General features: G+C 40.4%; 1 protein-coding gene across 2 annotated transcripts in view; it reads right to left on the bottom strand.

The window, feature by feature from the left end:
* Positions 1-17,109, bottom strand: part of UNC5D (unc-5 netrin receptor D) — a 593,886-nt gene that overhangs the window by 69,830 nt on the left and 506,947 nt on the right. For both annotated transcript variants that reach the window (XM_025394124.1, XM_025394125.1), the window contains exons 9-10: positions 10,086-10,271; positions 5,931-6,308 (exon numbers count right to left, since the gene is read on the bottom strand). In XM_025394124.1, coding sequence (XP_025249909.1) covers positions 5,931-6,308; positions 10,086-10,271 — 564 coding nt within the window. The remainder of the gene's footprint in view (positions 1-5,930; positions 6,309-10,085; positions 10,272-17,109) is intronic.

The raw sequence follows: 17,109 nt of genomic DNA, 5'->3' as shown, positions 1-17,109 counted from the left end.
GTGGGCTTCATCCCTGGGATGCAAGGCTGGTTCAACATATGCAAATCAATAAACGTAATCCAGCATAGAAACAGAACCAAAGACAAACACCACGATTATCTCAATAGATGCAGAAAAGGCCTTTGACAAAATTCAACAGCCCTTCATGCTAAAAACTCTCAATAAATTCGGTATTGATGGAACGTATCTCAAAATAATAAGAGCTATTTATGACAAACCCACAGCCAATATCATACTGAATGGGCAAAAACTGGAAGCATTCCCTTTGAAAACTGGCACAAGACAGGGATGACCTCTCTCACCACTCCTATTCAACATAGTGTTGGAAGTTCTGGCTAGGGCAATCAGGCAAGAGAAAGAAATCAAGGGTATTCAGTTAGGAAAAGAAGAAGTCAAATTGTCCCTGTTTGCAGATGACATGATTGTATATTTAGAAAACCCCATTGTCTCAGTCCAAAATCTCCTTAAGCTGATAAGCAACTTCAGCAGTCTCAGGATAGAAAATCAATGTGCAAAAATCACAAGCATTCTTATATACCAGTAAGAGACAAACAGAGAGCCAAATCATGAATGAACTCCCATTCACAATAGCTTCAAAGAGAATAAAATATCTAGGAATCCAACTTACAAGGGATGTAAAGGACTTCTTCAAGGAGAACTACAAACCACTGCTCAGTGAAATAAAAGAAGACACAAACAAATGGAAGAACATACCATGCTCTTGCATAGGAAGAATTAATATTGTGAAAATGGCCATACTGCCCAAGGTAATTTATAGATTCAATGCTATCCCCATTACGCTACCAATGAGTTTCTTCACAGAACTGGAAAAAACTGCTTTAAAGTTCATATGGAAACAAAAAAAAGCCCGCATTGCCAAGACAATCCTAAGCCAAAAGAACAAAGCTGGAGGCATCACGCTACCTGACTTCAAACTATACTACAAGGCTACAGTAACCAAAACAGCATGGTACTGGTACCAAAACAGAGATATAGACCAATGGAACAGAACAGAGCCCTCAGAAATAATACCACACATCTACAGCCATCTGATCTTTGACAAACCTGACAAAAACAACAAATGGGGAAAGGATTCCCTATTTAATAAATGACGCTAGGAAAATTGGCTAGCCATAAGTAGAAAGCTGAAACTGGATCCTTTCCTTACTCCTTATACGAAAATTAATTCAAGATGGATTAGAGACTTAAATGTTAGACCTAAAACCATAAAAACCCTAGAAGAAAACCTAGGTAATACCATTCAGGACATAGGCATGGGCAAGGATTTCATGTCTAAAACACCAAAAGCAACGGCAACAAAAGCCAAAATTGACAAATGGGATCTAATTAAACTAAAGAGTTTCTGCACAGCAAAAGAAGCTACCATCAGAGTGAACAGGCAACCTACAGAATGGGAGAAAATGTTTGCAATCTACTCATCTGACAAAGGGCTAATATCCAGAACCTATAAAGAACTCAAACAATTCACAAGAAAAAAACAACCCTATCAAAAAATGGGCAAAGGATATGAACAGACACTTTTCAAAAGAAGACATTCATACAGCCAGCAGACACATGAGAAAATGCTCATCATCACTTGCCATCAGAGAAATGCAAATCAAAACCATAATGAGATATCATCTCACACCTGTTAGAATGGTAATCATTAACAAATCAGGAAACAACAGGTGCTGGAGAGTTTGTGGAGAAATAGGAACACTTTTACACTGTTGGTGGGACCGTAAACTAGTTCAACCATTGTGGAAAACAGTGTGGCGATTCCTCAAGGATCTAGAACTAGAAATACCATTTGACCCAGCCATCCCATTACTGGGTATATACCCAAAGGATTATAAATCATGCTGCTATAAAGACACAAGCACACGTATGTTTATTGTGGCACTATTCACAATAGCAAAGACTTGGAATCAACCCAAATGTCCATCCGTGACAGACTGGATTAAGAAAATGTGGCACATATACACCATGGAATACTATGCAGCCATAAAAACGGATGAGTTTGTGTCCTTTGTAGGGACACAGATGCAGCTGGAAACCATAATTCTCAGCAAACTATCACAGGAACAGAAAACCAAATACCACATGTTCTCATCCATAGGTGGGAATTGAACAATGAGATAACTTGGATACAGGAAGGGGAACATCACACACCGGGTCCTATTGTGGGGAGGGGGGAGGGGGGATAGCATTAGGAGATATACCTAATGTAAATGACGAGTTAATGGGTGCAGCACACCAACATGGCACATATATACATATGTAACAAACCTGCACATTATGCACATGTGCCCTAGAACTTAAAGTATAATAATAATAATAAAGAAATGAAATAGGGAAACAACAAGATCCTTACAAAATAAAATCTGAAGGCACTCTCCTATTCTTTGAGTAAGGCAACTCTCACCTTCTTTTCCTTTCATTAGAGCTAATGTAATCGCTCAGAAAACTTTCAGGTTGTTATGATAATTTAAATCTAGAGATGGCAGGCTTTCCTGATCTCCTTCTATGTGCCTGTTAGCAGCTACAAAAACAAAAAATGTAAACCTCATTGCAAAACAAGTTATTTATGATTCCCATTATAAGCATTATTCAGTAATATGCTAGTTATCAGTATCTTTCACCAGCACTAAGAATACGGCACATTTAAATCTTGGTTACAGCTTTGTAGCATGGAGATCCATTTATGTTCTGGACCTTAATGTCAACAGAACTATAATGGCCACACTTAGAGAGGCTCTTCCCTCTATTGTTTATTCTTCCTTAAATGTAGTTGCCAAATGAAGGGGCCTCCATTATAACCCTCCCTGCTGCTAACCACAAGTTGCAATACGTAGGACATCCAGTGTGCTTGGAAGTCAACCTGAATACACGCCCTTGACATTCTGTCTTCTCTTAGTTTGACTTAAAACTTCCTCTCTGCTGCTGCTCTTTCAGGTTCTCTAGGTCATTATGATGACAGAGACATGCAGTCTGAATTCTTCCAACTTGGAAGTACAGGAAACAATCATCAAGCAATAATAATAATATTAAATCAATTACACTTATCCCAATGCCACTCATGGAGCAGGAAGCCAATAAACACATCATGAAGATATAAATGAAACAGGATTCAAAATTCTTAGTAAAAATGCCAGGTTCTGAGACATGTTAGCTTCTGTAGATCATCATAGCCTGATGGCCAACTCTCATAACAAAACAGAAGATGTATGTGTGAGGACAATTGAGGAAGAGCTGTCTGTGCAGATCACACCTTATTCCTTTCAAGTTGGCTTAATTCTCTGCCTTTAGATTGAGACATTATTCAGAATACTCCTAAATTCAACCTGAATCTATAGGATCACTGGAGCTTTAAATGATTTTTCTCTCTTCAATCAGAAATGGTGTTATCTTTCAAACATACTTCTCCTGCTCCTCCTGCCCGAACACGCAAATACTATGTGGAGTCTGAAATAGTCATACACAAAGGCACGTGGGGAGTGGCAAATTACAGATCGTGAAGAATGAGAGACACTCTGGGACAGCTTTATGCCTATGATCCCCTAAAGTAGAATTCATTTCAATATGTCATTCGCCAGTTATCTCTGATTAAAGAAAAATATAATACCCCCATACTCCACCTGCTACCCTGACAGCCTTTTATTTGATATGACCACAGAAGCACCAGTCTGAGCTTCCTGTTTTATATTTGGAATAATAAATAATTTCTAGAGTGTGGAGACCACCCTAACCTTTTGGAGAAATCACTGCCAGGCACCATACAACAATTTAGGATGGATGGCATTAGAGCAATCTAATCTCAGTGCCTTGCTTTCTTTATACTTTTGCTCCCTAGGGCATATTTTGCATTTATTTCCTGCAAATAACGGAGCATATGTTTTATTTCTCCACAGTTATTTTACATCAAACTCATTCCTAGTGAACAGCTTCAATCTTGTCCAACACTTCTTGTCAGGAGCTTTGAAAATGCCCCATTTCAGGGAGAAACTGTTTGGGAATCACTGACAATGCTGTCAGAACTTTTAGTTTTCAACATGAGTGCTGCTCAAGTCAGAGGTGAAGATAAATCTCTGGTTCATCATGATTTCATCTCGCTGTCTTTGATGAACAACAAACACCGCCAATGAAAGGGTTGGTCATGGCACTCCCTCTACACATGGATAAACAGATGTGCACACACACATACATACACTAAGAAAGGAGGATGCAAATAGAGAGAAGGAGTAATGGGCAGTTTATCAACTAATAACCACTGAGAGCCTTGTAAGTGCCAAGCAGGAGCTAAAAAGAGATAAGATAAATGCACAACTTAATGCACGGCTTTATATGATTCTGTATTTTTGTTTTTATGTCATTTTTTTTAGAGACAGCAACTTCCTATGTTGCCCTCACTGGTCTCGAATTCCTAGACTCAAGCGATTTCCCCACCTCAGCTTCCTGAGTAGCTGGGACTACAGGTGTGTGCCACCACACCCTGCCAAAATTTGTATAATTCTGATACATCCTATTCTTTTTGAGAGGGCAAGGGTGGTATTCTTTTTCTTTCCTCAGGACTCACATGTTTAGTTTATAGATTCTTACAGAAAAGTTAATTGGTAAATATGGCTGATTGACTCATTATCCATCAAGTCTCCTATTTGCCAGTTACCAACTGGAAGAATTAAATCATGCATAGTCATTCACACATTGACACACATACACATTTGAACCAAGATCCTTACCATGTCCTAACACACTGACCAAGGAAGATTTAGAGAATTAGAAATTTAAAAAACAAAACCTTTCCATTACGGCTGCCATTGAGGGCTATTTTGATGAAGTAAAATATGTTTTGAAATGAAGATTTTAAGAAAGTAATTGCTCTAGGGGAGAACAAGACAACATTCATCAACTAGAAATGAATTTCAGTCTCCAGTCTCTAAGCTACTAGAGGGGTCAGTTAGCTAGAATGGTAGAATCAGACTAGTCCTATCACAGATTTTATTTATGGGATGAAATGCTTGATTTGAGAGGTTGGTTAGTTCTACCCTCCACAGATATAGAGAAATCTGTCTAAACTATAATGTCCCTGACTCAATGCTGACCTGTTGTTTGATAAACACAGATCCAACAGATTCTCTTCCTTCTTAGCAGCCAACAGATCACTACCTGCTTCAGTGCACTATGTAATTCTCATTGCTTAGAAATCCGAGCAGAAATTGACCTTGTCTACCATCCACTTAGGTCTTAGGCAGCAACTCTGAAAACTAATCCATAGAAAGGATATCATTTGGGCTGGATACCTTAAGTATCATGTCAAAACATCATGAAAATCTCCTCTCTTCCAGCCAAAAGGAGGAAAAAATATGTGAGAATTCATTATACTGACACAGCCCTGGAACTGAAGTTTGAATTCAAAAGAGCAACTCCACAACGACCCCTCACGATTGCTCATCAGAGAGTAACACTATAGCAAGGGCTATGGAGTGTTCATTAGGTCAGTCACTGATGAGATGCCGTTTCACTAAATTATCTAAATTATCAAACTCATACATAAACCATGCTTACATGTAAACATGGGGCCCTGGTCTGTCATGCCAGAGAATTTTTTCAGTGCTTTCTGATCATGCCTAGGAAATACACTCCAAAGGGGCTTAAAGCCTGGGGACTACCCAAACCTTTCAAGCAAATATAGTTGTCAGCTCTAATAGGGAATCAAAGGGAGCATTCAGTCCATGCTGAGATGAAGATTGCAAAATCTAATCTCAGCGCTGGTTCTGGTTTGCTGTGTAAATCAAGTGGACTAGTGGAGCTGTAGTGTTTGCAGGTCTGATGAGGGGATGGTAAACATCATAAAATGAATCTGATAGGAAGTAACTGTGTAAAAATGAAACATTTATACGTTGGAAAATACACAAACACACACCACCCACCTGTATTTGGCATTACTAAGCGCCCCCCTAAATGGCCAAAGACACCAGTTGTCCTCAGTTCTGTCCTTGTGGGGAGTGATGACAGATTTTGGATGTAGGGTGTTTTGTTTCTGGGATGCATTGTACTAAAGCTGTGGTTGTTTCCATGGGGAAAAGTCCTGGAATGATTCTTGCCATGGTACTCAGCTCTCTCAGACACTCCCAGGGAAACCATGAATGAGCTCTGGACTTTGACTTTGATGTCCGACAAAGGGTTAAAGAGTGAGGACTCTGTCATGAGCTCCTTGTCCAGAGGGTCCTGCAGACAGATGGGTCCACTGTATGTCCGGCTCACTGTCAGATCTGGCTGCATGGCGGAATTCAGGAGCAGGGAGTTACCTGGTAAAAGAAAATTGATCTGTCACTCAGAAACTAAAAGGCTTCTCAGTTACCCCTGTACTTCTGCCTCTACAAACTGTACAACAGCCTGCATGGGTGCCAGCGGTTCCAATCCAAGCTAGCTCTTCAGGCCCACCCTGCCAGGTTGGGTGCTAGTGACTAGAACTTTTGAATCAAGAGCCCTGGCTTCCACAGTCCATTCTCTAAATGGCACTGACCCAAATCTTTCACTTTCCAGAGATCTTTCCTTGCTATCTTTTCAGAACAAGTATTTCTGGCATTCTCTCCAGCAACGAACTCAGGTATTATGGTTTATGTGATTATTTCAACCGGCAAAGAGAAGCTAAAATAACAACAACAAAAAAAAAGTGGGGGGAGGATGGAGAAAGATGTTTTGTAGTTGAGTTTTGAGCAAAAATAACATCTGTTCATTTTAAATGGCAAGAGATGACACAGCGCGGTGACTAGGTAGTGCTGTTTATAACAGAAGCTACTTTGGTTCCAGTGCATTTCCTATGGAATTCTGCATAGATTCTGGAGGTGGGGAGGAAATGATTTGTCCTCAGAGCAAAAGGGTCAGGGCACCTCATGAATCGCACCACATCTGAGTAGCTAATTTGCTCTAATAACTCATATGTCACTCTGTGAGGGAAAGAATGCACCACCCAGAGACAGTGAGAAGCTTAGATTCCACATAGGGAGCAGCTTAGTATGGTTTCCTTTCTGTCTCAAAGGGAAAAAAATATATATAACATCTTTGCAAAAACATGAGAAATTGGGCTTTGTCATCTGCTAGGGCTCGCCAATTTTTTCCAAGCCAAATATTAAAAAGAAATGCTGTGATATTTTCTTGTGATGAAGTAATCTCATTTATTAGTAAATAACAAAATAACCCTCAGTCCCAAGCTTCCCACCCATATCAGTCTGTCAATGTGACATCTCAAATTGAAAGCCAAACCATATTAAACAATTTTCCTTTGGGGCCTGACAAAAATGTTTAAAGTATGATCTTTTTGAAAATGTTGCAATTCTGGGCCATATTGTATTAGCCTCTATTGTTTTTCCATTTTCATAATTTGCAGCAACACCAGCAGGGAATCTATCACCCTGATTTTTCCCACCTCTTGTTCTGATGCTCTAAGAATCCAGAGTAATAAAGGAAAATACACAAATTGGATGAAATAAATAATGCTATAGAGGTAAAGGATCCTTGATGATGTGTTTTTTGTTTGTTTGTTTGTTTGTTTTCCATGCATGGGCATGTTGTATCAAGACCCAGGCACAGGGAGTTGTGCTTTCTAGCAGGTCTGCACTGAGTTCTATAGGTGACCATTTTGCTCCTGTTCATGGTCTTCCCAGGCAAGAAGCAGGACCAAAACCCATCTTAGATTAGAAAAGAGTTTAGAACAGGAGATTCCATGGAGACCTTAAAAGCCCATATGCCTCAGTCACCTGGCTCTTTTATCTCAAGCCCTGGCCTCTGAAGTTTAATTTTTGGCTACGCTTAGAAGATCTGCCTAGCCTAAGTGATACAAGGAAGCAACAATATTTCCTAGAATGAGATAGCACTTGAGTGGGAAATGCCTGATTCTGGACATACGTACATATGATAGCATCCAGGGTCAGAGAAAATTGGCTGCCAGCTTGACTGAAGTCTGACCAGCGCCGGTTACGCACCCCTGGTCACCCCAATCTTCTCTTTGGAAATCCTTTTACAAGTCCCTGGTCTGTTCTGTGTATGGCATTCTATTTAAAAGGCCCAGTATTCAACTTGCTGGGGCACTTGATGTATTGCTCAAAAACGGATCTAAGACAGTGGAGGCGAAAACCACATGATATCAGCATGAGGCAGATCACCATAATAAATACACAGAGAGTGACGTTTGCCAAAGTACTTTGCTTGTATCATTAGTTCTGTGATGTTCTTGGCCAAAAACAAAAATAAAACAAAACGGTCAGATAAGTTTGGTAAGACTAATATAGTCTTAGAGATTCACAATATACATAAGTTGTGTTTAAGTGTAGGTAAATCAGCACTCCCCAGACATGTGTAGGCCAGGGATCCACCCCTCTCACCTGCTGCCTGGTGCTCCATGGAAGACGCTGGCATCCTGTGCTAGGGTAAGAGGAAACAACCAGCTTCTAGAACTCTATTCACCGCATTTGTGAGCACCCATATGCCAAGGGCTTACCCATGTTGTTCCAGGTAATCTATCATCCTCACAAGAACACTTTGAGGTGAATGTTACTAACCCCATTTTATAGCTCTAAAACTTGAGACTAAGAGGATAACAGACTGACTGATAGCAGTTTTAGACTAAAATCTAACTTCAAAGCCTATGGTCTTATGCACAAAACTGTCTCTCACACTAATATTGCTCCTCTATTTTCAAGTGTTATGGTCTAAGATATTTTGTTATTTGATGAAAATATGTTTCTAGTTTTTTTGTGTAGCATAAAAATCAGTTCTTGACCCAGTAGCTCATTCCTATAATCACAGCACTTTCAGAGGCTAAGGTGGGAGGATCGTTGAGGTCACAAGTTCGAGACCAGCCTGAGCAACATAGCTGACTATGAGACCCTGTCTCTAGAAAAAATAGAAATAAAACAAAAACTTAGCTTGGTGCGGTGACATGTGCCTGCAGTCCCAGCTGCTGAGGTGGAAGGATCACTTAAGCCCATGGGTGGGAGGCTACAGTGAGCTACCATTACACCACTGCACTCCAGCTCGGGTAATACCACTTAAAAAATCAGTTCTATATTTGGATTTATTTCCAATTCTCTACATATACTAAACTATATGTCCAAATGTAGGGGATGTGTCCCTTTTGAGGCCTAACTCTGAGGTGCCCAGAAGTGAATGGCAAGAGGGAAGGTACTCATCTCTCTGGCCATCTCTCAATTTTTTCCAGCATGCCTGTGTTTCCACTTCGGAAGCCTGTCTAGTCAATCACTGCCTTGCACTGAGACTTCTGGTTCCACGCTGTAGGCATCACTGATGCACAATAAACAGAAATAAAGGTGACGATATTGACGATGAGGGTCAAGGTAGAAAACTTCATCCTCTGAAAAGAGACAGTTTCATTTTTTTCTAAAATGAAAGCCGTGTATGTTTCATCCCCACCTTGCAATAAGGAATAGATTTGGTTCCTATAAGAGAATTAAATGACTCTGTTTTGAAAATGAGTATTGCTACAGTTTGACATGATAGATTTTCCTTCCCCCACAACTAAAGATTGCTTGGACTTGGCAACAGCTGAGAGTCATTTAGGCTGGAATTTCATTTTTCCCCCTGGCTGGCTGACCTATCATCTATTCTCTAAAATTTGTTTACTTATTTAAAATAGAAATAACAAAATTACTCCACTTCATAAATAGGGTAATAAATATACCTGGAAGGTTGTGATATAGGTGTTAGTCCTCGGTCTTGAATAATCAATACTTGGGTTAACTAAATATACATTCTCAAAAGGACATTTTTAAAAAGAAGTATAATTTGAAATAAAATAACTCATTAGACTGACTGTACATCAAAAATGGAAATGCCTCATTGAAAATGTTGCTGATAATAAACCAAGATCCTCTTGTCCTTGTGGCAGACAAGGAGATAAGCAGACCACTTCACCCAGCCTGGTCTGTTCATGTGTGAAGACAATTTGGCAGCGGCTCCCCGTGCCAAGAGCTACCTTCACACGGGGCCCAGGAGAAGGCTGGGGTCCAGTGTGAGCGTAGTCTATGGTACTGAGGACGAGGTGTGGAGGGACCTACGCCGCTGACCTTGACGGACTGTTTTGAAGTTGAAGGTCTGGAAGCCACCTGTCAATGCAGAAGAGTCAATGACGTCCACGCCATAGTCACTCTGGCTCCGTCTATAAAGGGTGACACCAATGACCAGGACTGCAACAGCCACGACGGCAGCACCCAAGCCCGAGTACAAAGCAATGTCGCTGGCATTCTCTATGCCTGAAAGACACAAGAGAAATCGTAAGTGACCAGCATGAGCACAAAACCAAAGAACCACTCAGGGATACAAAAGGAAATGCTATTGGATTTTTGGAGCTACTGCTCAGAGAAAATGACAGATGTACAGTGAACACAAGTTGTACTCATTTTCACACAATAATCGTATTTCTAAAATGCCGTGTATAAATGAAAGGGATGCTAGGCAAATATCTTAACTGCACTAAGGTAGCTTAGCATGTAATAGACTCTTGAAGATAATCAATTTTGCAAAGAAAATAGTATTTTTTTCTAGTAAGAGCAGACACCTCCTTAGTTTAGGATGTCATGTTTATCTGCAAAACACTTTTTATATTTTCCTTTTACCAGAGCGAGGGCAGACACACACACAGTGATAAAATATGGGTGATCTGCTCTGCTTATGTGAAACCTGGGGCACATGCATTTGCAGAGAGCAGTCTAGGGCAAGGAGATAACACAAAGTCTATGAGTTGAGAAAAAGACCAGAGTTCACAGATATGAATTTTAGCATTGGCACAAATCATTAAGAGTACACTGACAACATCAGTTTAGGGCATATAGTCATTATGAGAGAATTTTATTGTGGGATATGAAGGTCGTGGTCCCAGGTGCTGTTATGTCCATGGTAGACGTTTTCTGACACCAATTAAATGCTAGACTCTAATAATTTATTGTGGAAGAGGATGGGTCGCTAAGACGGCACATGCTGTTTCTCCCATACCTCTCCTACTCCATCCTATTGAATGCATGGGCAAAGCAAAAATAAAAGCGTTAGTTTGGATTTAGAATGTGGGTGCCTCCCCACCCCACGAGATGTGCTGTAGCTGCTTTTCACCCTTTTTCTAGAGGTGCGTTGGGTGTGGTTATTCCTGTAGCAGATCCATGATGGTTCCTGCAGTACAGCACACGAGATTTATCTGAGATAACATAAGCCTCAAAGAGGTGTAATCTTAGAAGGTGTGTGAAAATGGAAGATGGCAAATGCTAACTACATAGTTAATCTTCCTACAGATTATGTGGTAAGTACACTTAATGGGTCCAAAAGTAATTACTCTGTCACCCCTGTGTTGGGCTTAGAGGATAAAATAAACCTATCGTATGTTTACCTTGTAATTGTGCAGCACTTACTATGCATTCACCGCACCCTAATATGGTACTTATGTTATCAAATGAGTAATACTAACCACACAAGGAAAGTGAATTTATTTTCGACAAAGTTAGTGGAGTGTAAAATAAGGTGCTACCAAATTAAAGAGTGAACGAGGAAATCAAGCAGAACTGGTTCAGTAATAGGGCGATAAACACATAAAAATAATTCTCAAGTGAGAATACAACCATAAAAAAAAAAAAAAAAACAGCATCTGAAAGGTCAGAGGTTTATCAAATACCTTTAATCACCAGAACAGCATGATGGCTGCTCAGAAACAGGGTGTGATTTAGACTTCCATTCCAGCTTCATGATGATTCAAAGGTGAGAGAGACAGGAATGGAGCCTATTTCTCCAACCACTCATAACCATGGCTGAGATGATAAATGACCTCAGTTTCCACATGTGCCTCTGTCATGTGGGGGAAGAAGGAGGGCAGCTATCGTTCTTAAGCTCCCACCTTCACTCTGCTCAATTAAGTACCTTGGAGGGAATAATTATTCCCAGAGCAGAGAACACAGAACACAGCAGATGCATCATGCCAGTGTATGGGAAGCAGTGAGGGAACTTTGGATTGAAACCAACTAGCATTTTCCCTCCCTTTCCTCCAGTTCCTTGGGCACTGCTGACGGATGACACTCTCACCTTAAAAAGTGTACCTGGGGAGAACACACCTGGTCAGCAAATGAGCACATACAGAGAAGCAGCCTGGCAGTGTGCAGAATGCAACTCCTTTATTGCTGAGGTGACAAAGTAGAGACAAAGGCATCCTCAGTTTTCCAGGTACTAAAATAGGAAGGACCAGAAGCCAGGAGGATGACCAGGGCAAGACGCCTGGGCTGGAAATGGATTTTGGTGGCAGTGAACATCCTAAGACAAAACCAAGCAGCAGGAACAAGTTTTCTTTGTTCCCCTGGATTGACGTTTTTTCTTTTATGTTTCTACTCCCTCCCTACCAGGTAACCAGAATTCTCATTCTCCCTCCAGATCCTGCTTTTAGGAATAACCCTATGTATGCCTGCAAACCAAAGTATTGATACCAAAGTATCAATGTTTAATACGGTTCAGTGTGTTTCCTCTCCCAGGAACATCTGTAGAATCCATTTGACTTAATTCAAAGGAATAAAATACAGAATTTTAAAAATGAGTAGAGGAACTTCAGGGACAGGGTAGGGAAAGAAAGGACAGAGACCTGCATGGCGAGTACTGGTTCCCCTAAGGCTCACCCTGACACTGGGACAGCTTGATCTACAAGCTAAGTGGCAGAGGAAAGGGATGCCCATAGAGAGATAAGCAAAGCAGTAATTATTTTACAGAACAGTTTATCCTGGGAATTACAAAACTCAGCTTACAATAATTTCACTAACTCAACAAATATTTATTGAGGGGCAGCAATGAAGATGCGTGGATGAATTAACATGTGGCTCATATTCTTAGTCATTTCTTGTCTAAAGGTGGTAAGGACAAGGTAGTGATGAGATCTGAGTATTTCAAGTGCAGTCACAGAGGTATACACAAGTCCTCAAAGTCACATTTTACACCTCAGGAGACAGAACCAGACTTTACCCACAGCTCACATTCTTCTACAGGTGAGTCACTGTGCCTCTTTCTTCTTTCTTTTCTTTTTACCCTTCTCTTTTTGATCTACCTGGTTGTACTTCATCTCATTCTTTTTCCTCTTCCCACCCACACCCCCATCCTGCTGTTTTCTGATCTTTCTTTCCAAGAGCACACAGTGGCTTTCTTTGTAAAGATTTCTGTGTGTTTACAAAAGTTGAAGTGATTCTCTTTCATGTGTTCAGTATTGGCCCAAAGGTTTAGTTCTAGATTTTTTATTCTGGCTTCATGAAAGGAGAAAGTCTTGTGTGTGTGTGTATAAGTACATGTGCACTTAAGCATTGCCCCTGAAGAATCATCACATACACACATGTGCATACATGCACACAATCACACAGCTCTCCTAAAGAACCTTGGAGGCCTCTGCCCCTCATTCCTGGGAGAATTGCTCTAGCAACAGGACCACAAGGTGCAGTCACTTCCCAGGGACTGGCAACTGTTCCCATAACCATTCCTGTGCTCAGCCTTTCAGCCCTTTATTGCATTGTCATTCATCCCAAGTGCAACTGTAATTGATATCTCTGCTAGATGGACACCTGCTAACAAAAGGCCATATGTAGTAGTCAGTGTAATATATACCCCCCCAACCCCAACTCCACTAGGTATCTAGACCCTAGCCCTCTCCATCTACCCATCAGTCAGAGTACCCAGTGCAAGGTCCTCCTCTCCCATGAAGGTGATTCTGTCTTGGCCAATCCAGTCAGCGCTGCCACCCTGTGGTCTTCTGAACAACTTGTATCACTTGTACTTCCTAGATTTCAATTTGGGTTGTACTTTTTATTGTTAATTTTCCAAATGCCAGTGAGTTGCTTTGTTTTCCCTAACTGCTTTAAACTCTTCAAAAGCTACAATATCTCTATAACTTCCCAGGGAAACTTGCCAATCATCATGAACAGCTCTTTATTGATTGCTTGCCTGGCCTCCAACTGTGAGAAGAGAAACATCAAAGAAACCACAGTCTTAGGTTGATTTTAGAACCCCTGCTGCCAGGACTCTCTTTTCGTTTACATTTACACATATGTTTATACCTATCCGGTCTCTCAAGTACAGTGTGGCTGGTTTGTTTGCTCAAAGTGATTCTGAACAAAAGCCCTGACTGAACAGGCTATTCTGTCTCTTTGTGGGCACAGGATACTTTCCGCTGACTTTCCGTTTCATAAACGAAGCTTTACATACCAATGTGTTACAAACGTCTTTCCTGTTTTCTTCATCCCTATTTTCCTCTTTCCTAGAGTCACAAAAGCTTCAGGCAAAGCTTGGGAGGACTCACCAGGTGGTAGAGAAAATTACTGTCTACAATCTACAGGTATTTAAAAAGCCCCAAACCCCACAAACAATGTAGAGCACTGAGTGCGAAATCTCTTGTATTCCAAATCAGTCAGAAACTACTGAGGAAGGTACTCATTGCTGGAAGGGACACAAAGCATCTGCAGAGAAGGCTGAAAAGATTAATCGAGATCTGAAAACTAGGACCCTGGAGAGGAAATGTTTATGGGTTCATTTGTCCTGAAGAAAAGGGTGCTGTAAAGTGACTTCCTGGTGATCTTGAATACATAAAGTGTTGTTATAAGAAGAGAAGAGGCCTACCATCTGGGTAGGTGCTCAGTGACCATTCATGCATGATGAAGCTAGTAACCAACTCTTCACCATCTTTAACAAGAACTGCAAAAGAGGACTTGACCTTTTATTATAGTGATTGGGACTCTGGTTAGATATTACAATGACCTTTTCTACAATGAGGGTTGTTAAAAACCTGAATTGTATTTCTGTGGGAGATTGTGAAATCTCCTTTCAGAAAGTCTCTAAAAAACGGCACGACATTACAGTACTCTCCAGTTTTTTTATTTTAGTTTTGTGGCCAAAGCTGGGGAGAAGGACTAAATGACCTTTCAAAGACCCTTTGAACTTCACAGTTCAGGGAATGCGTATTAACAAGGTTGATAGCTTAATGCATGATAGTCATATCCAGTCATTTACTGTCACCAATGTGCCCAAAGGACTCTATAGAAGGGCTTTTTAGTTGGTTTTCCTCCTTCTCTTTACATAACTCCCCTCTAAAAGATGTATTAATGTCAGCCACTTACTAATGGAAATTTAACTCAGTGCTCATGTTACGACCTTAACTATATACCAGATTAGAATCTATTTTGCAGGATTCAGATAAGTGACTGAGAATTAACATAGGAACATAGCGAGTACCTTTCCAAACATATGATATTCTGTTTTATCTCCTATTGGATATTGCAGAATGCCATTGCTCCCATTTCAGAAAAACAAACATACTTGAATTGGTATATATAAGAGGAAGTGAATTACTAAGGAATCCATATGATAAATATAGCACATCCTGAGAAGGGTAAGACAAACAGAAAACGAGGCAGCCAGCCATGGAGATGGAATCCCATAGAAGGCCAGGTAACAGGCACCCCAGGAAGCACCCTCAGCACAGGAGGTGGTGTTGATACAAAGTTCCCTGCCAAAATATTTAATTGCATGCTGAAATATGATGGAACAGAAGTTATTGTTAAAGTTCTTTATATGTGCTGTCAATAAGAAGGAAACTTTTTTTTCTTTAATGCATCAGAAAATGGCTTTTAAATGGTTAGCCATGGCCAACCATGCTAAGCAATTTCAATTATATTTGCAATTTTTAGAATCTTGTAACATTTCTGCCTTTCCAATTTCCCAAACTCCAAAATCTCATTTTGCTATTGTAGTTGTTGTTTTACTGCTGTAATGACAATAACAGCTATATCTTAAAAAACACTTAGAAGGCACTGTTCTAGGACTTTACATTTATTCATTCATTTTAATCTTCCAACAACGTTCTAAAAATATCTTCACTGAGATGTATAAACTGAGGCGAGAGAATTACTTGCCTTTCTCAAAGCCTCATGATTGAAAAGTAGCAGAAGTGGGACTCAATCCCATGCAATCTGGCTCCAGAATCAATGCTTTGGATCACTCTCTATCCAATTGTTGACCTGTGTCTTCCTGATCACACAGTGTGACTATCTCTCAGGAACCACAGTAACTCAGTAACTGAGCACTAACCTTATGCTGACTTCTCTTTCTCTAAGAACTACCCAGATGATCACATTTGCATCCTCATAAATAAAACCTATGAGGTAGGTATTATATATTAACATCTTATTTTACTGATCATGGCACAGTGTCAAGCAAGTTAATAACTTGGAAAATGGCAAAGTGAGGCTTTGAACACATGTCCATCTTCACTCCCAAGCTGCTTAACCATGACGCAGTGTCTCTTCCTTGTGTCTCCTCTTTGCTCTCTCCATACCAGCAGCCGAGTTAACTTGCCCTGCTGGAGGAAGTCACCATAGCACTGGCATCATCGAAACACTGATGCTATGCAACCTCACCTAGGCTTTTCTTGCAACTCAGTAATACTTTTATTCACATTCTATGGCCAGATAGTGCTTTCCTCACAACAGCTGTTCTGAACTTTGTCCCTTTCCTTCCCTACTCCTCACTTGCCCTCTTTCTTGTTGAAAACATGGAGACTAGCCTATGTGAGTTCACTCCCCTGCAACTCAAAATTCCTCTGTTCCTTCATCCAATTTTCTGTTTTTTTCTGTTCCCTGAAGAGCTGCCCCATGAGGACCTGGCCTCATGCATTATTCTCTTTTGGTCTTGCATCTTCAAATTTTTCCTCCACAGCTGGGCCTTACCCCCTGCCTACAAACACAGTCTAGTCTCTCTAATCACCTCTCCCCAAATCCTTCCCTCAACTTACTCTCTCACAAACTTCTCAAACATGTCACCTTTTTACATCTACTGATTTCTCAGCTCTTTGTCTACAAGAACTTTAAGCATTTTTTAACATTAAATATTTCTTAATGCTTGTTCCATGATCTTCCCAATCAGTTAACACCTTACTGTTAACATAAAAATGAACAAATAGAAGTAATACATATATAAGATTAGAAAATGTTCTAGGAAGTATAAAAAGGTACATATACTATGCAAAAAGCAAGCTTGCCTTCTTCCAACTACCACTTCTCCAGAAGTAATCACTATTGATAGTATCTTATG

This window comes from Theropithecus gelada, chromosome 8 (genome assembly GCF_003255815.1).
Source record: "Theropithecus gelada isolate Dixy chromosome 8, Tgel_1.0, whole genome shotgun sequence".
In the NCBI taxonomy this organism is placed as follows: Eukaryota; Metazoa; Chordata; class Mammalia; order Primates; family Cercopithecidae; genus Theropithecus; species Theropithecus gelada.
The sequence above is the reverse complement of the archived record's forward strand: the minus strand, read 5'-3'. Positions and strand labels throughout refer to the sequence as shown.